Source organism: Oreochromis aureus, linkage group 13, assembly GCF_013358895.1.
Source record: "Oreochromis aureus strain Israel breed Guangdong linkage group 13, ZZ_aureus, whole genome shotgun sequence".
Lineage (NCBI taxonomy): Eukaryota > Metazoa > Chordata > Actinopteri > Cichliformes > Cichlidae > Oreochromis > Oreochromis aureus.
This window is the reverse complement of record NC_052954.1, coordinates 11,713,607-11,733,472: the sequence shown is the minus strand read 5'-3', so window position 1 is coordinate 11,733,472 and position 19,866 is coordinate 11,713,607. Positions and strand designations below refer to the sequence as shown.

General features: G+C 40.6%; 2 protein-coding genes across 4 annotated transcripts in view; one reads left to right on the top strand and one right to left on the bottom strand.

Moving 5' to 3' along the window:
• Window positions 1–2,897, bottom strand: part of arid4b (AT-rich interaction domain 4B) — a 36,629-nt gene extending 33,732 nt beyond the window's left edge. Inside the window, exons 1-2 of one of the 2 annotated variants that reach the window (XM_031737546.2) lie at window positions 2,687–2,897; window positions 268–316 (exon numbers count right to left, since the gene is read on the bottom strand). In XM_031737546.2, coding sequence (XP_031593406.1) covers window positions 268–273 — 6 coding nt within the window. In that variant the 5' untranslated portion in view covers window positions 274–316; window positions 2,687–2,897. The remainder of the gene's footprint in view (window positions 1–267; window positions 317–2,686) is intronic. The other variant, XM_031737547.2, reaches the window with a different exon arrangement.
• A 256-nt stretch (window positions 2,898–3,153) lies between these two features.
• Window positions 3,154–18,614, top strand: ggps1 (geranylgeranyl diphosphate synthase 1). 2 transcript variants are annotated; one of them, XM_031737678.2, is made up of 4 exons: window positions 3,156–3,631; window positions 6,414–6,509; window positions 9,462–9,532; window positions 17,018–18,614. In XM_031737678.2, exons 2-4 carry the CDS (start codon window positions 6,437–6,439, stop codon window positions 17,819–17,821), a joined length of 948 nt encoding a protein of 315 aa, XP_031593538.1. In that variant the 5' UTR covers window positions 3,156–3,631; window positions 6,414–6,436; the 3' UTR covers window positions 17,822–18,614. The 2 variants fall into 2 exon arrangements, with proteins under 2 accessions (XP_031593539.1, XP_031593538.1); XM_031737679.2 differs by lacking the exon at window positions 9,462–9,532 and having other exon boundaries at window positions 3,154–3,631.
• The last annotated feature ends 1,252 nt before the right edge of the window (window positions 18,615–19,866 follow it).

Sequence of the window (19,866 nt, the reverse complement as noted above, 5' to 3'; positions counted from 1 at the left end):
CAATTCTCAATTTGCATTTGCAAAGCAAGCTGAAGCCACTAGAAACTCAACATCGAGGACATCAAACAACTGTATTAGTCTAGCCTTTATCCAGGACACTGTGTTTACATTTACATTTAATAGGAAGATCCAACAGTTTAATTCCTCTGGTTAAGTCGTGTTTACATAAGAGCTGAATGAAACTGAGCTGCAGAAGTAGTAGAGCTAATGGGAGCTTCCCCGTGCTGCTGAGCACATGCAAGATAAAAAAAAAATGAATGAACATACCTTCATCTCTCTATGAGTCCTCTAGGTGACCAGTTTAACGGATCCCAAGCTGGAAAAACAAAAAGGTAGGAGAAGCTGTTAGGAATTTCTGAGAGTGCCAACTTGTGTCTGCCACAACAAGACACGATTATGTTATGATGACATCACTTCTTCTGCTACACCGCTGGATGCAATGAAGAAAAAGCTGGGCGGTAGATGCTCACTTTAAAAGGCTTGGGAAAAAAAAACATCGACGACTGCACACGAGACATCTTTCTTTTCTTTACATCCTGCAACACATCTGCTCGAGAAAGAGACAGAGAAGGGTGTGTGTGTGCGGGAGCTTTCCAGCCCAATAATATGTGTTGCAAAGTACACCGTGGCAGGCTGATCGCTCATTCGCAGAGCCTTTAAAGCCGTTTATGTAATGCCCAGCGCACACTGTTGTAAGTCAGTCAGCGCTAGTCAGCCAGACTTGGCTTGTGACTAAGAACGGCGAGCACAAACAAAGTAACTAGTCGCTACTCGAAGCAAAGGCTTCATCTGTGTGTGTGTTTGTCTGTGTGCACAGATGGATCATATTGTAGCTGTTTAATGGAGTGATGGACAGTGTTAACAGCCGCACGGCGCTCGTTTCTCCGAGTACTCGGCAGCGTGGTGTGCCTGCTGTCTGCACTGCACTGACTATACCAACGCTACAGCAGAGGATGACGCCATTTCTGTAGCTGACAGTAAGCTAGAAAAGGAGAACAGTTGAGCAGGCAAACACTGGGAAAATCCAGGGAACCGCGGTCGCAATTCACCTGCCCGTGTCACGGCCATTTCTCCCATCGGACACCGGGATATCGCTGTGTTTTTTGTTACAGGAAAACTGCACCGAGACCATCCATTTTCGTTTTCGCTTCTCTCTCTCCCTCGGTGTCGGTGCGCTGCTCTCTGCGGAGAGTGCGCTCGACAGCAATAAATAAATATATATACATATATATATATATATATATATATATATATATATATATATATATATATATATATATATATATATATAAATGTAGAAAGAGGAGCGAGATAATAACACAGCAGCCAGACCCCAAAAATCTTTACCGATATGTCATATCACCGCCCTGGTAGTACAAAACACGTCAAGTTGAGCCCCCCGAAAAAAGAAAAAAAGTGAAGCTCGGCCGTGCAGACCGATTGGAAGTCACTTTCTGAACGGAATGCTCTACTGTGGCATTTCGCTGAACGTTCACGGAGCAGCGATGAGTGGAGGTTTGCTCCTGACAAAGAAACAAGTCGACGAAACGGTTCGCAACAAGGTCAAGCTCGAAGAAGACTTGCAACGCAGCAACATCGCGTTAATCCCCCCCACAATCACCACCACCAACACACAATTTTATTGTTGTAACACAAGCCAAGGTCGCAGTCCTCCTTTCGTTTAGTTCACGGAGGATACAATGTCATCCGCCCCAGACAATTTGCTAGACCGAGCCGATGAGAGTGAGTGGACTGACCACCACCGCTAGCACCATCCCCAACAACGTTAACACACTCGTACAAGCTTCGAGTCTCGGTCGTCTTTTCTCCTGTCCTAAAAGCTGCCACAGTGATTATCTAGAGCGTCGAGCTCATTTAAACCTCTCCACTAGTGATTCACGTCCAAGCAGTTTGTTACTTAACATACGTAACATAATAATAATCACACACAAAAAAATACCTTGTCAAGCACCCACAACACCGAGAATAACAAGTCATCACTAGCAGTAGGAGGGGAAATATGGATAACCTTTGAGCTGATTTTTATCCCTACAACTGATCAAATGGGCGAGTTCCTTGATACACGGTAGATCCAACCTACATTGGACAAGTCAGTCGTGAGGAGCCAGACGTTACTGGTGGCACAAAAGGAAAGCCTGACAATGCATTTTACCTCCGTTTAACTACATCGTCCGCCCGCTGCTCGACAGATCTCGTCACGCTAATAAAAACTCACCGATTGTTTCGGGTAATATCACTTTTTTTGTTTAAATGGCTATTCGCGAGCACCGTGACAGGCGCTACTCGACGACAGCCTCCCCGAGGATTCCTCCGCTCAACAACACAACACTCCGGAGCCTGTCCAGCACACTTGAAACTATTCAGCCACGGAGTAGCATAACCTTTCACTGCGCTCATCCGCCTAATTTGGCTGGCTACGGCTTAACTTTGTTATCGAACTGAACAAGTTTTTTTTCTTTTCTTTTCTTTTTTTTTTTTTTTTAATCTGCAGGTTTCTACTGCCCTGTCGCCAAATTCATTCATTCCTCTAAACCACCCTCCCTAAACACAACACAGCATTAGTTAACAAGTTAGCTAACGTCAAGGTTGGCTTGATAGCAGCAGGGAAGCAAGCTAGTAAAATGTTCTAAATAGCGAAGGCTCTGCCGAACAAAAGCAGGCTTACCTATGCTGTCAAGTTGAAAAACACCTCTGGTTTTCGACGAAAGTGGATTAGTAATCCATAGGAACATTTATGAGAAAAATATGACAGATTTAAACGTCGTCCGTTGGCCACCGATTGATGTTGGATGCGGATGGGTAAAAGTCGTTTTCGCAGAGCTGCTGTTTGTCTTGTTGAGTAGCTCCTCTAGCCTAGCTCTTTCTGTGATCCTTCCCCCTCCTCCTGAGAATGATTGACGGGTCTACTAATCCCGCCTTTTCAAAAATAAACCCCTCCAATTGGATGGCAGCGACAAAGAAAACGCCTTAGTAACACATGATTGGTCAACCGTGGAGAAAAAATATCCTTGGTAAAGTGTCCGATGTACCCTACTGGGTGGTTGTTGACACAATACCGGAGAATACCAAGACAAAAAATGTTGAAAAACTACAACACCCAGTCTTAGAGTACTGGTGTGTTAGATATGTACGACAGAGTAGCCCGACAGTCGAAAGCAAGGTTTTTCTTGGTAACTTACATGTAAGGAATATTCTACCGGGCAATGTAGAGATATAAATGCAACGGAGATTAATGCGCTGCACCTATCTGACATTGCCCAGCTACTTCGCGCCTGCTCTGTAACGCAGACGAAACATATATATGTAGCTCATCAACACTAGCTGGAGAAGTGAAAGGCTTTTAGCGTGCTCTACTGTGACGGCGCTAGCTTAGCATAGCACCAGATGAAGTGGCCGACAGCACACCGGCTTAAAATGATATGAAGGTCTGGATGTAACAGTTATATTTTGTGCCTTACTCGACCAGCGTGGAAGTGGATGGTTTTATCTTGAGAAAGAAAGACATACTGAATGGTGATACACCATTGTGTTAGCCTGCTAACGCTAGCCCAGTAGCAGTGTGGCTAACCGGAATTCAGCACCGGCTAGTTAGCGGACTGAGTCTGCCAAGGTGGGTGGAGTTAAAGTTTCGGTATGTGTTAAGATGCCACGGTAGCGTTGTATTTTAAAAGTGGGGCTTTCTGCTCTGCTGAGCATGTTTCATTTCAAATTAATCACTACTGTATATGTTTTTAATTTAAAGGGAGCCAGCAAGACGCGAAAACATACTGCAGAAGTGTTTCGTAGTTTTTCAGTCTGAGCGTGAAGAAAAATGCAGCTGTACACTGGTTAAAAATGTGGCTGGAAGTGAAAGTGGTATAAACGAGTCAAACTTCCTAAATTGCGATGAATTCAGTTAACCTTTCGGTACATAAGTTCAAAACGACAAAAATACTGCAAAACTAGTGATACATACAGTTACAATGTACGTATCATTAGTTTTGTAGTATGTACATACATCAAACATCTGATCAAATATAGTTACATAGTATTATTTTTGGTCTCTTTATCACAGACTTTTCTGATCTAGTAGTCACAAATCCGAAACAGCCGCACCCCTTTTTTTTTTTTTTTTAAATTAAGCCAATCTTTGGGAGTTTTGGGTGCCTCACGGGTGAAGTAGTTGTTTTAAGTTATCCAGTGGCTCGTGTGACAGTTTTGTCACCACTACAAGGGGAATTTATAGTTCTGTTGCCCAGTTCTGCGTAAACAGGTCAAAGTGTAACCCATAGTTACACTTTGTTCGTATGAGTAAAATGTGCTATGTGTCTGATTTCAGCTACAGTTAAATGGCCTTGAGTCTCACATTCTTCTTGTCATGTCAGCACTCTATTTCCTGTACAAAGATTCTGTCTTCAGAAAACTTGTTTCCCAATCTGTCATTTAAGAACTTGGTCGAAGTTCGGTGGTGACAAATGACAGATAAAGTAACCTCACTAATAGTATACTTAATTTCTTTTTACTCTAGTGTTAGGTGTGACAAATCTTTGTTTCTAGAGCTCAGTAGTGTCAACATTAATTCCACCATATTACTTTAGGGTCATTCATCGATCAAATTTAACTGTTTTCTATTGTGATGTGAGGTAATGTGCTTTTAGTTAATGTCTGCATTCAAAATGTTCCTTTTTAGCATTTGTTACAATTAAAACTAAATCTGAAGAGCAACTTTTGGTATTTTCTTCTGGTGAGTAAAATTTTAAAGCAGGAGCAAGTGTTACCAGATCACCCCGGGAGTGAGTTGCTGCCCCAAGTGGAGGAGTTAAAGTATGTAATACAGGGGTGGGGACCTCCAGGTCTCAAGGGCCAGTGTCCTGCAGGTTTTAGATATCACCCTGGCTCAACACATCTGAATCTAGTGATTAGTTCATTACCAAGCCTCTGGAGAACTTCAAGACATGTTGAGGAGGTAAATTAGCCATTTGAATCAGCTGTGTTGGATCAAGGACACATCTAAACCCTGGAGGACACCTGCCCTTGAGGCCTGGAGTTCCCCCACCCCTGATGTAGTATCTAGTAGTGAGGGATGAAAGGAGCAGAAGATCATATTTGAGCATCATCTGCAGTGTGGTGCTTGTGGTACCAGTTAGTCATAGTGACAAGAGACCTGAGCATTAAAGTTAAACTGTCAGTTTACCAGACAGTCTCTGTTCCTGTCCCCAGCTATGGTCATGAGCTGTGGATAGTGACCAAAAGAATGAAATTGTAGATGCAAACAGCTTAAATGAGCTTTTCAGGCAATTCCGGTGTTTTGGGCACTTGACTAGGATGCTTCCTTGACACACCTTAGGTGAGGCGGTTCAGGCAGGTTTCACCAGGAGGACACCCGGAGTAGACCAGGATACACTGGAGAGATCTCTCTGCTAGTTTGATAATGTCTTGGTGTACCCTTGGAAGGGCTGATGCGGATGGCTAGTTATTCCACATTCCAGATATTTCGTAACTTGGATGTCAGAACTTGGGAGTGACGTTACTCTTATAATATTTTTTTTCCCCTTAAAAACCTGCTCCAAAACATTCATGGATGGAGCCATGAATGTCTTAGACTTTACTACTGTTTATGGTCAGTGCCGACATCTTGGATTGTTAAATCTGGGATTGTGGGGCTGCGCTGATGTTCCAAGTGGGAAATCCAAGTCGAGGGGGCATTCCAGATTCAAATTTCAACTGGGAACTTGGAAATTCTGACTTATTTAGGAAAACACTGTGTGTCTCTGCTAGAATGCTGCCCCTGTAACCTGGACCAGGAGAAGCAGCAGAAAATGAATCGACATTTAGAGCATATAACAAGTCTGTCATTGTACATTAGACGTATTTAGTGAGAACTATTCTGTTTAATGCAAAACGGTTCTAGCACTTAAAAATAAATAAATAAGGCTTTAAAAGTAATGAAAACCCCGAAAGAAGATGCAGACATTCACACTTTTAGGACATGACTGGGCTTGAAGGCATAACGTTCATTAACGAATTCAAAATTCACATTCCACATGTTGAGATCTTAAACGCTTAAAAAATGGGAAGACTGTCATTTCCATTATACCAAACGCCCTTGAAAAATGCCAAAATGCTTTTTTTCTTCTTCTGTTTTTTCCCCCCACATGTCAATCCATAAAATTAACAAATCCAAACAGGAATGTTTTTGTATATAATAGTTAAAATGCCGTTTTGAATTCATCAGAACTTCAGTGTTCAAAACAAAGTTGCACCCATAGTGGTTTTTGTTTTTTTTGGTTTGATCTTTGTTCTAGTGAAGTTGTTATGAGGCCAAATGACACAGTGCATGCATTCGCTCAAAAACCACATTTACTTATTTTTTTTAATAAATTGCTTTTTGTATTCTTTATTTTCCATTATAGATATATTGTATAAAGTTGAAGCAATGGACCATGGCACGGAGGCTGCTGCTGACCGAATCTTGCTGGAACCATACAAATACTTGTTGCAACTGCCAGGTGAGTCTCTTTGTCTCTGTGACCACAGGGGCAGGAAAGAGATGTAGATAAACAAGCAGCTGTAATGTCTTAAGGTTTTAAGTTAGTACCTACTCAAATCGACTCGGCACGGTTCTCCATGGTTTTCAGGGTTTTCCATTAGGTCATAGTACCTGGTACTAGGTACTTTTTTTAGTACCTGCTCGCCCCGGGGTCAAAGCGATCCGAGCAGGTACTAAAATGCCATCGATTGGCTGGTCAGTAGTGTCACTTGATGAGTCATGAGAGCGTCTCATTCAGCAAAATTAAACCGCCGTTTTTGAAACCCAGCAACGAGAGAAATGACTACAAAAATCAACGCTGTGATCCTCGAGTCTGACAAAAAGCCACAGACTCAGCAGCAGGTACATTCATGTCGACGTCCACCTTTTTTGTAGCATTTGCATCATATATTAATTACGTCGCGGGACGCGTTGCTATGACGGCAACCATGCACATTATGTAGTACTGGATTGTAATTGAAAATCAGTCGAGTCGTGGTGATCCGTGGCAAGTCGATCCAAGTAGGTACTAATGGAAAAGGGGCTTTACATATAGCTGATGAGTACTTTAGCTACACTGACCTGAGCTGCTTGCTTCCTTTTAGTATTTGTGGAACAGAGCATGAGGACAATATCTTGGATACTGAACATGATAAAAGGCTCTAGTTCCGACACAGTCGGCACAATAAAGATTGGCAGATGTTGGTCTTTTTATAAACACTGTATGATGCTGCAGTACTGGCATATTAGGTGTTAAACTAAAGTGTCATATTATCATCACACAAGCAGTATTTGTTTCTGGTAATCAGGTTTGAAAATGTGGGGGTTGTCTAATTTATGATAACTGGAATTGAGTTCATAGTGTCTCCTGATGTCCTCACTGCAGGAATAAACATCTGTCAGACAGTCAAGAACTGTGGGTTTCACAGATGATGAGCTCAAAAACACTCAAATGCTAACTGTGAGAGCAAATGATTCTGACTTCTTCGGGAGCCTGATAAGGGAGTGTGTGCGCAAGTCTGTGACTAATAGACGAGATACTCAGATATGGGTTTGGATGTTACCATATTTCATATTTTATGAGGGGAAAAGGTTCATTGAGGATTCCAGTCTTCTTAAATTATTGGTTTCTGAGGGGAAACTTTGACAAAAGGATGAGTGTAAAAGAATTATGGTTCTCAAATACATTGGAAAAGGGATTGTCTTATAATCAGTTGAGCATAATCATAAGTTATAGCTTACAGATTTCAGCTTTTAACAAAGTATTTCAAGTAATTTTGGTGTTTGGCGCGTTCGCTATAATGTCTTTGAAATAAAACCACGATAACTGACTGACATTTGCTATTACATTTTAATATGTAGTTTTGCAGCAGTATATTGCTTTCTTTTTGTTGAGTGTATTATTTTTTTTAAGCTCTAAAGTTACACGGTTTTTATTTCAATGTTCACCACTGACTGGCTAGACAATAATTTGAGCATAAACCAATTTGCTGTATTTGTAATCTCTTTGATTCGAGTATGAGGCTGTAATTCACAGAATAATGACTTCTAATATTAATAAAATGGAACAGCTGTAGAAATGAGACAATGAAACCCTGAAATGAGCAAGCTGTGCACATCTCTGTGCATGTTTAACTGTTTTCTTTAGCGTGGATTCTCATTCCTAGCAGCTGTTTTTGAGATTCAATTATTGCTTCAGTTTTGATTGGTCAGTTCTCGTCAGTAGAGAAAAGCCTGACCTAACACCAGAAGTTAATTTGGATAAATGGGACATGTGCCTGGTATTTGTTAGTAGGGTTGTTTCTCTGCTAGAAGTTGCACCCTTTTTCCTTCCTGGCTCTGTGTTTCAGCAAATTACATTTTAAATAGAACAAAGGATGGCAGCAGGTCTCTATTTTAAGTTGAGGCGATGTTGGTTAATATTGAAAGAACTACATTTGGAATATACTCGAGCCTCTTTAAGGCATAGTGCCTCAATTGTAAGATGTAGACTGTACCATTATACTCCTAATGTTTTAGGCTATGGCTTTGAGCACTCGGTGAAAACTGCTTTACAGCAGAGTTTAATAGGATGAAGGAGGAAAAAAATGCCTTAAATGTTGTCTTTGAAGATAAAGATATCTGTTAATCCTGCCCGTGTTTCCAGCTTTTTTTAGTCAGGTAGCAGCTCAGCAGGAGCTGATCAACTAATGGGTTTAATGTTCACCCTCACTTAGATCTTCAACTGTGTTTTGTATAAGTGGAGTTAAAATGTATTTTATCTGTGTGAGACTGGTGTTTATTTAGCTTCATTGCACACTAAATGCGAAAGCCATTTCTTTGAGAACAGTCTGTAACTGCAACTCTATAATTAACGCTTGGGTCCATACGTTTTCGTAAAGTGACAAAATTTTTGTGAGTTTTGCCCCTGTACAGCACAACAGTGGATTTTTCACTCCAACAATTAAGATGTGAACAGACTTCATGCTTTAATTCAAAGGGTCTAACAAAAGTATTGCATTAACTGTTTAGGAATTATAGCCATTTTTATACACAGTCCCCGATTTACAGAGGTTCAAAAGTAAATGGCCAAGTCAGATACAAGCAGTCAGATCTGTTTTCCTTCATTATTTCATGACATATCAGAACTCTTAGTTGGTGGAGTAGTCATTTACTACGACTACTGGGGTCTCCACCAGAGCCCAGCATATGATAAATGAGGATTATTTTAAATTGGTAATCAAGGAAATTTACTGTAATAGAGTGAAGGAATGGAAAAAAGGAAGGTTTTAAATGACTGTAATGGGTCCATTTTGGGGGGGAAACAACCCCAAAATTGTCCACATGAAGTCTGTAAAGTCTGTACTGTGAAGTAATACCACTGTACATGCCACATCCTTTTAGGATAAAACAATTGATCTTTTTTTTTTTTTTTGTTCTGCTCTTTCGGTAGGAAAACAAGTGAGAACAAAACTCGCCCAAGCGTTTAACCACTGGCTCAATGTTCCCGAGGACAAACTGCAGGTGAGAAAAATCATCCGTTTTGCTGCCAGAGCTGTCTGGTGTTAATTGTTGCCGACAGATTTAGGAAGGTGAAATGAAACTGTGCTCGTTCAGAACAGGTAGTTTATTTTGCAATGCGACCATTTTGCATTTTATCAGCAGAGTTGTTCCTAAGTGTAAAGCTTGTGAGAAGAGCTTAGAGCGCACATGATTTATTAAAGGAGGTTGTTAATGCGGCTGAGGATTAAGTGGAATGAGATGGAAAAAAACGACGCAAAGCTTTTAAAAACTGTTCAGTTTTTCTGCATTTTAAACCCTTGTTTCTCCAGTTGTTTTAATGAATTCCTAAGATTGAATGCATTGTGTTTACCTGTGGTGTTTTATATTTGTTCATGTTGCTGGAGCATTAGAGATGGACACTTGGGTAACACAGTGACTTGCATATACTGTGTATGTCGCCATTGTGATTCAAACGCTGGTTTTCAACTCTGCGTTGTAAGTTTTGTCCATGGCTGTGCTAGTTTGTGGTGCCAGAAGTTGCCTTATTTGGACTAGAGGATGTAGTGCCAAGTTGCCAGCTAAAGCTAGATAGTTTGGTTAACAAAATTAATTCATGGTTCAACAGTGACACATCTGCTAATTATTACAAAGTAACAAACTAATAATAAACTACAGTTGCACTCCCCAAGACTGAAGCACAAACATCTGCGATGAACCGTACCACACATGTACAGTCCATCGGCTTAAAACATGCACGCAGAATGAAGAGGTCCAGTTTAATAAGGTAAAGCCTAGTAGACTATGAAGTTGGGCATGTTTAACCAGTGTCTATGGGGATTGGCTCTGTTTTTGAAGCTGGTCTCAAGTGGCCACCACAGGAATTTCCAGTTTTATCACTTCCTTGTTGGCTTCCTTTTTCAGCCTGCTGCTGGTTAAAGGTACACTGTGTAAAATCTCACTGCTGGATGTCGGTGGATTGCAGATTTCATTCAGCTGAACTTTGTTTTCTTACCCCTCCCAATTCAAGTGATGGTGGCTGCTGTAAGACAAACAACTCTGGCCACCTGTAGTGAGTCAGTTTAGCTCAGCTGTCAATGCCTCCACATCTGTTTATTCTCCAGAAGGCTTTATAACTTTGTGAAAGGAGTTCAGTATGAATTGATGAGTCAGTGAAGCTCATATCTGTCAGATGACAGTGATACTGAAATTAGTTTTTGAGGACTTCTCTTTCTGTTAGTGGTTTTAGTGTGACTGATCTAACATTGTTGAACTCAGACACTTGGTGAATAAACTTTCATACAATGTAACAATGTAATCAAACTGTTTATGAGAGGGAAAGTGTGATTTTTAGGGCAGCCAAGCTTAACATTAACTGGCATAATGTTAGCTTATAATCAGCTGTGGTTGTTTAGCTGGCTTGTTGTCAGCAGTTTGGAGTCTAATCTCCTGATGATATGTAATTGTGACAATATTGGGAATAAATAAGTTTGTTTATGCATGTTTTTGTGTGTTAGAGCCCTGACTTCAGTTTAGATGGAATTGGGTCGGCTACTGTATTCAAGATGGGAGGGCAACATGGCGGCTTCCAAAAACCAGTGCCCGTCTGTCTTTTTAATGGATTAATTCTAACTTGATAGGAATGCATCTCTGTGTGTTGGAGATGCTGTAATTGTTGCATTACGTAATTGCATACCAATCAATGTACGTTTAGAAGTAAATTCTCTTTTTTATAAAATAACCTCAAAATGACTATCTTTTTAATGAATTGTCATTTTATAACTGCTAGTGACCTTGTTTACATTACATGTAGCCAGCTGACTGCTTTAAGAGAGGAGTGTGAGGTGTGACAGCTACAAGGCATGATTCCTTATCTCATCTGTACATCTCTAAATTGACGCCCACATTATTACACGTTTAGAGGGCTGATTCAAAAAGCGCTCATGTTGCTCTGATGACTGGTCATTGAGCCAGTTAGAGGCACAAGGTTCATTCATCATCCGGCTTTGTGGCTTGAAGCTAAATTTGATGTGACTAACAGTATCAAGCTGTGTCAGATCAGGGCATGTTGTGTAGACATTTTTTTTTTAATCTATTTTTATGACACTGATTTTCATCCCCTGAATGCCTCAGAAGCTCCCATTAAACTCCACTAAAGAATGGTCTACATAGAAATGCAGAGGAGAACAAATGAAATATGTGAAACAATCCCTTTTATTGGCTACATTATATAAAGAAATTAAATGCAATACAACAGAAAAATACTAGAACTCCATGCCTAGAGGTATGCTAAACATTGTAAAAATGTATGTGGCGATAAATGTTTTACTCCCAACAATACGTGTTTGTGGATTTACTCACTGAATTCAGTTCAGTGTATATTTGTTCACAGAAGTTTCACTGCTTACACTCCTTTTTATGAGTTTGTGTGCATGCATCACATCACCCTTTCAGTAGAAGACTGGGAGGGAAATTTCATAATGATTGCAGAACTTCTCAACTGTCATCTTTTGTGTCATTTTCTCTGAAGCTGGATGGACAAATGAAAGCAAATGTGGATTAAGAGCAGTTTCAGTATGATGTGGCAACCGCTGTTTATATTGGGATATTTCAAGATGAAAAGCATTTAAAACTTGGATGATCTTTTAAAGAAAGTCATGCTTAATTGAACGTTTTTTGTTTAGTTTTTTATAAAAGTGGGTAGACCATAGTAGCTATAGATTATTTTATACAATATATTCCAGATGTTGCAGTAAATTGTAGTGTAAAGCATGTATTAGACAGCATCTGGTGAATGTTTATGTATTTAAGATGTACTGTACTTGCGTTAATCTGTTGTGAAAGGCTACTTCTTTTTCAGCTTCTTGTGCTCTGATCACCTTTGTGAGACGGGAATTAGTGGATTCAAGTCACGGACTGCTTCCAGAGTTAAAACCTACAGTTCCACTCATCCATTAGATTGTTGTAACATGTTCTTGGCTGCCTGATTAGAGTGCTACAGACACATCGAAATACAGACCACAGGCAGATTGAAATTTCTTGAATTCCTCCCTTTTTCTCTGTTAAATGAATTTCAGATTAGCCATTCTGGATTTATTGGTTTTATTGAGCAGGGCCCTTGCCTTTGTCTCCTTAGGGCGATCAGGCTATTGATCCGATTATACTGATAGCATTAGCATTGTACTGACTCAATACTGTTCTTGTTTGCATTGACAAAGCTATCTAATCTGCGTTTTCTGAATCTGCATGCCTTTTTATGGTGGAAAATGCAGAAGTGCTGAGCCTGTCGGGTCTCATTACAGTTGCTGTTCAACAGGTCTGTTTGTCCTGAATGTTTTATAAACCCCTCACAAATAGAGGAATCTTAGCTCTGCAGTAAAGCCCAAAGGTCTCACACTGTTGTCTCCTGTGTAGTCTCCAAAGAGGAGTCCAATCTTATTTCTGATGAACATTTTCAGGAATCTATTTAACAAAAATAAGTACACGCATACCGTTTGTGGGAAAAGTAATAAAGTTGTCATCAGTGTGGTCATGTCAGCGGCTCCCCTGAGACACTGTTTACCTCACTTTAATCACATACTGCAGCTTTTACAGCAGATCTGAATAAATTCAGATTGCAAAAAGAATAACCTAAACGGTTTAGCCTGCAGTGACATGTTTGATTATTTTCACACCGCATGCAGGTCAAACTTATTAAAGCTGAGAAAACATTTTATGAAGCCTTAGTTTTGAGTTTGGTTGAGTCTGCGATGTTGCTGACGGGGTATATGACGTGCATTCATAAGCAAGCTGTTTGGAAATCTACTCGCGTTCTCCTGATAATTCCACTTTAGTGGATGCTTCCCTGTTACGGTGCAGCAGTTGGTTTTGGTTTAAATCTGACTTCAGATATAACAGCCTCGTCTCTTCCACGCGTCTCCCTCCGTCTCTGTGTAGAAGCTCCATAAACTCCTGCTGAACCCACAATGTAGATTGAGAGCGCTCTCCTCGTCATCATTAGTGTACTGCTGCCAAGAAGTCGTCGCCACCGCCGCCATGGAAACAACCATGGCTTCAGATAGATGGAGGCAGTGACAGCGGTACTCTCTGTCATTCACTTGGCAGTGCATTTTTTATCAAGCCCCATATGTGCTTCTGTACTGCGTATCACAGCACAGGTGGTGGAGGCTTGGGGAAATTCCCCGTGTTCATCATTTTCCTTGCGACATTTAGCTGATGGCTTTCCTTTTGTTTTCTCCGACACTGATGCTATATTTTTTTTTATATACACTCTTTTACTTTACAAACACATGTTCATGAGTGCTCGCAACCTCAGGCCAAGAGCTTCTTATGTTTTTGTGACAGAGTGGGACAACAGGGGAGGAAAAAAAGACTAGGAATCAGATGTAAGGTTCACATAAAATATAATGTGGGTAAAAATGTAACTACTGGAATAATCAAGGCATGCTTAAAGTATTTCCGATGCACGGGCTGGTATTTGAACTTGTAATGTCTGACGAGGTTATTATTACATGCAACGGATGACATGCAGACAATCAGATCACAGTAAAAGCTGGACCAGGTTAGATAGTCAGCAGCATCAGTATCATACGTTATAACAGGATATTTTCAAAACCATACATTTTGGTAAAATAAGGTTAAAAATACAGATACTTCTCTGTTTTGAAAGCTGATATAATGATGTTGAGCTCAGTAAGTTGTGCAGAATAGTGAAGAAAAAAATTCTTTTCCATGTATGGGAGTATTTTAGCTTTAATAAAGGCGAATTAGTTTGTACGACTCTGTCTCAAAATGGCTTAAAATGGTAATTCTTTGAACCGCTTCTCTGTTCAGTCCATTAATGTGACGTAATCAGCCAAGACAACAAATGTCAACTGCTTCTTCAGCAATAATCTATGGAAGACGTTAGGTGAGTGTCTAGTAACTAATTTGCTATGCATTTAAATGGAAATTTGGACAAACTAGTCTGAGATTTGGAAAGTTTTACTCCTAAAACACGGGCAGCACTGTGGCGCTGTGGTTCGCATTGCTACTGGGTTTGTTTGTGTGGGTTCTCGACGGGTTAAATCCTGTTTACCTCTGACTTTTTGTTTTGACTTGGATTCCATAGCTGAGGACTAGTCATTCATGTGTATGTGTTCATGCTAGCCACCACTATTGATGTTCAGCAAAAGGGGGGATGAGGTGCCAGGGGACAGATGTAGGACATGACCCACATAATAGCTAAAAATACAACATTAAAACTTAATTTTTTTTCTGTGTATAGGGTTCACATTTTCTAACTTCATAACTCTGATCTAGTTATTACCAGAGACACTGGTTGTAGTACAAACCATTTCTACCATCTTCACCTTCGCTTCAAGTATTGACCCCAACCAGTTAACCAGCGTTGGTTTAAGCAACTATTTATGGGCTCACTATTTGTTACCTCGTCCTCACATTTATTGCTACGGTGACTAACATCACTATCGCTTTGTGCCCGGAAGAGGTGTCAGGTTAGAAATGTGGATAACTATTTGTAATAAACCTGTATTACAGGATTTCTATCACAGTCAGTTATTTAATTAGTTCAGAGCTCACTTATCCACATAGTTTAAATTTCTCTGGCTTCACTGCACTGCTTAACAACTGCTGCTGTTTGCTCTTATTAAAACAAGAGCGTGTGAAGGCAAAATATGGGAACTCTGCATAAATACTAACGTGATTATTTATTTTTAAATGAATCCCAGATAACAGCTGTGGATTTTTCAACATTGGCAGAATATCTATAAATCCATAAATCATTTGGACACTAAAACACTAAAATGGATGAATGAAGCTATATTTGTGAATGACACAATCCAGTAGGCATGGTGTGAGTGACCAGTGCTGCAGCCTGCTTCAGGTATAAATGTGATCACCTGCTGTAATCTCGCCAAGTGAGACGGTTTTATGGCAGAACATAACTGGCTTGTTGTTTTCATTTACCTCCTGTCATCATGTCAGACTCGGTATGCTTGTTTTTTGTGACTGTGTCTCTGCATTTTTAATAGATCACTGATTATGGCTTTAGCAAACTGACTTTCTGCGTCACTAACCTCTTGTGATAATCAATATAGACTTGCGGAGTAGTGGCACTCAGGACTCAAACAGCATTATGCAGTGACAGCCTGACTGATTAAATTCCTTGGAGAATGGAGACACTTAAAAGTCCAAAACCTGAAAATTGTTCGTGCTTGTGTTCGGGTTTGATGGCTGCTGCTGTTATCTGAAGCGCTCTATCTGAATTTCAAGTTGATTGAGCCATTGTTTCTTTTCTTTTTTTTCTTTTTCCCTGATGGTGCATTGTAATTTGCAGTGAACCATTTTAAATACTTCAGAATGTGTGTTGTTTTTTTTTTGTTTTTGTTTTTTCCATCTAAATAATCAATTTTCATGTTCATGCTTGCATTTATTGTAGTTTTACCCACGTCCCCTGCTTTGTAAGTGGCTCACTGAGGTTTCAGGGTGAGCAAGTGTTTGGGACCCTGCCGAAGGAAAGGTTGTGTTTGGCTGATAAACTGCTCAACTGGCCTAGCCTTGGCCATCTGCCTGACCCACTGAGTCACTCTTTGTGCTCTCAGGCCTCATACAAGCAGCTTTCATTACCAGGTCACCCCACTTGTCTTTTAAATCAGCAGGGCACTTGAGCAGGCTGTAAGGCCGGCTCAGGACAGCAGACACCTGATGGCCACTGTGACTGTTGTGAGTTGACGTGGGCTGTTTTTGGGTTAACAGTTGGTGTGTGTGTGTGGCTCGGTTTTCCACTGATAAATGAATACTATTATTTGGCATTGGTTCGTCAAGCACAGCATAAAAAGTATGTGGTGCATATGTGCTGCCACATAGTGGTGAAGATCAGGATAGAATATATCCACAGTGCCCTTGACTCACCATAGCAGTGCTCTGGATGTTGAGGCTGGTAGGTCATATTGTATTAAAAAGCTTGTCAGTACACTCATCGTAATGACTAAGGTTAAGCATTCAGCCTTCCTCATTGTCTCTGTGGAGGAGGTTAAAGTGCACCAAGCCCAGCAGTGACGCCTCTAATTGCTCAACCATGCATTTCCTATAAACTCGTCAAAGCTCTGTTGCTCTCCTGACAGCTGCTCCGTCACAATGTGAGTCTGCTCCGGGCCAGAGTGCATCTTTGCTGCGCTCTTCATGCTCTGACTGACTGCTTAGCTTGTTTCAGCAACAACTGTTTTGTTTACTGATGAAGACTTTGACTTGTGGAGCAGTGCAGACAAGAGTGTAGACATGGCACCCTCTGCTGTATACAAGTTGTAATGCATAATTTACACAGAGCCTCTGACAACCTGTTGGAGTCTCTTTGAGCTGGAGGAGAGACTGTTTGTTTCTTTAAAAATATTTCCTCTGCACTGGAAGCTCTTGTAAAGATGTAACATTAACAACTGTACAAGAAGAATATTTTACTTCCAGATACATTTTTATAGGAATTAACACAAACACACTTGTCCTTATGTCCAGGTGATCATTGAGGTGACTGAGATGCTACACAATGCCAGCCTGCTGATAGATGACATTGAGGATAGCTCCAAGCTGCGTCGAGGCTTCCCTGTGGCACACAGCATCTATGGCGTTCCTTCTGTTATCAACTCGGCCAACTACGTCTACTTCCTGGGGTTGGAGAAGGTGCTGGTCCTGGAGCACCCTGAGGCTGTGCGAGTGTTTACCCGTCAGCTTCTTGAGTTGCATCGCGGTCAGGGCCTCGACATCCACTGGAGAGACACCTACACCTGTCCCACTGAGCAGGAGTACCGCAACATGGTGCTGCAGAAGACAGGAGGGCTGTTCGGCCTCGCTGTAGGCCTGATGCAGCTCTTCTCAGACTGGAAGCAGGACCTGAAACCCCTCTTGGACACACTGGGCCTTTTTTTCCAGATCCGTGACGACTACGCCAACTTGAGTTCCCGTGAGTACAGCGAGAACAAGAGTTTCTGCGAGGACCTGACCGAGGGCAAGTTCTCCTTCCCCACCATTCATGCCATATGGTCACGTCCGGAGAGCACTCAGGTGCAGAACATCCTGAGGCAGCGCACGGAGAACATGGACATCAAACGATACTGCGTGGACTACCTGGAAAAGGTGGGCTCATTTGCTTACACCCGCCAGACTCTGCGGGAACTGGAGATGGAGGCCTACCGGCTCATTAGGGAGTTTGGGGGAAACCCTCAGCTGGAGAGCCTGGTCAAACATCTTAGCCAGATGCATCACGAGGCCGAGGCCACAGCAGAGTCTAGCGGTGAGCCGCCCTCCAGCCAAAACCACTGACCGCATATTTTACCTTAAATGCTGCGTGACTCCCATGCACTCCAGCACACAGATCCTTAGCTGATGCACTGATACAGACACGCACATTCCTGAAAACCTCAGTACATACCAGAACATCTCCTTCACACACTATACTGAGTCATCATGACTGAATTCAGATAGCAGAGCAGTCCCAAATGTTGCCTTTTGGTTTTGTGTTCATGAAGGCATCCTGCAAGTGTTGCTTTATTGTACACATAACTAACTTTTGTATCAAAGTGTAAAAGTTCAATCAGTGGAAGACATGAATTGAAATTAACTTCAGGGTTTGTTTGCTTTTTTTCCTTTTTCTAAAAATGAAAACTACCAAGATGGCAAATAAGCTTTTACGCCTTTTGATGTGCACCACAGTGCATAAATGTATTTCTCCCCTCCTTGCAAGCAAATGTAAATTGTTTATCTAAGAGCAAGTCTCTTCTCCCCCTCTCTCTCTCATGTTTAAAATAGGATGTGGATGTCTTGGGCTTATATGTGGTTTGGGGCTCCTTAATCATCCAACCACCAGAGTGCCAAGCATATAGGAAAGACCTCTGCCACTGTACTGTCTCCTTGTTACATAACACACTGGTTTTACATGCAAAGTAGTGCTCCTGTTGCTCATGCTCTCAGTATATGAATACTGTTTGTTTTTGTTTCAACAGAGGTCTTTACACCTCGAACACTTCATTAGTGTCATACTGGTATTTATTAGGAAACAACTCTGTGCAGTAACACCTTGTTTGTACTTATTTAATAAAAAAATCTTTAAAGATCACCTGTGGAAAGCAGTTTTTGGCATCAGTGCCAGTTTGATCTTTCGAATCTAACTAATCTGAGGACAGATGTGCAAATGAAAGAAGCTGTTCATGGAGATTCTTCAGCACTAGAGTAGTGCTAGTAATAAAATTACAATTGCAAAAATATACTCTATATTAAATTGAGTCACTTGCAGGGGTTGTTATAATCTGGATGTATAAGTGACTAGATTTTAATGAATTGCACTGGTAATTGATAACATTGATGTTACTATACTTTTTTTTTTTTTAAATAAGCTTCATAAATGGAAAGATGAAGTGAAACTGGAAAGTTCTAAAAATGTGTTTTTAGATTAAATAAAATCCATGAATGTTATGTAAATTTAAAAATGAAATACCAATAACATTTTCAAATTTATTAAAGTTACTTTACAGACACGAGATCAAATATGAGTCACAAAGAATCTGTTCTTTTTGAAACTGAAATAGCTTTTTGCCACAATACACACCCTTTTTAAAATACTTTTTTTTTTTATTTACAACATATCTTAAAGTTTTAAATATTTCAGATATTCTGATTCTTTTCATACAATAACATTTCTGCCCTTTAGTGTGACCTAATGTCCTCTGCGTGTGGTTTAACCCCCCCCTCAGAAACAGCTGGGTATTATGTCAGGAGATGCAGTTAATAATTTCCAACAATTTTATAAGGACAAAGTTTTGCTCACATATATATAGGAGTCCAACATGAGAAATGAATTACAACTTTTTACAGGTCAACCTGACATGTAGCTACATTTCTCCAGAGCTACACATCAGGTTACGTATGTTTCCCGTTGAAGAAAAAGTTTAATGTTGCTAATTCAATCTGTTTGTTGCTGCCCTCTTGGCCTTGTCTCCTTTGTTTAAAAAGGGGGAAAAAGGATCTTGGTTCCTGGTGGGAGTAACCTGGTTAAATAAAGGTTAAAGAAATAAATAAAATTTGAGCTTTGTGACGTGACTTCCTGGAGACAGTCATCAACAATACTCAGACTGTGCTGTTTAAACAGTGTTCAGTTGGTACTAAGGGGTCTGAATAGGAAACTGAAAGCGTTTGACCCCTTACATTTATCACACTATGTGTCACACATGTTTCAGATCATCAAGCAGATGTTAATATTAGACAAAGATAACCTGAGTAAATACTAAATGCAGCTTTCAAATGGTAATTTCGGTGATTAAGGGAGAAAAGTTATCCAAACCTACCAGTGTGTGTCTCTCATTTATCCTGCA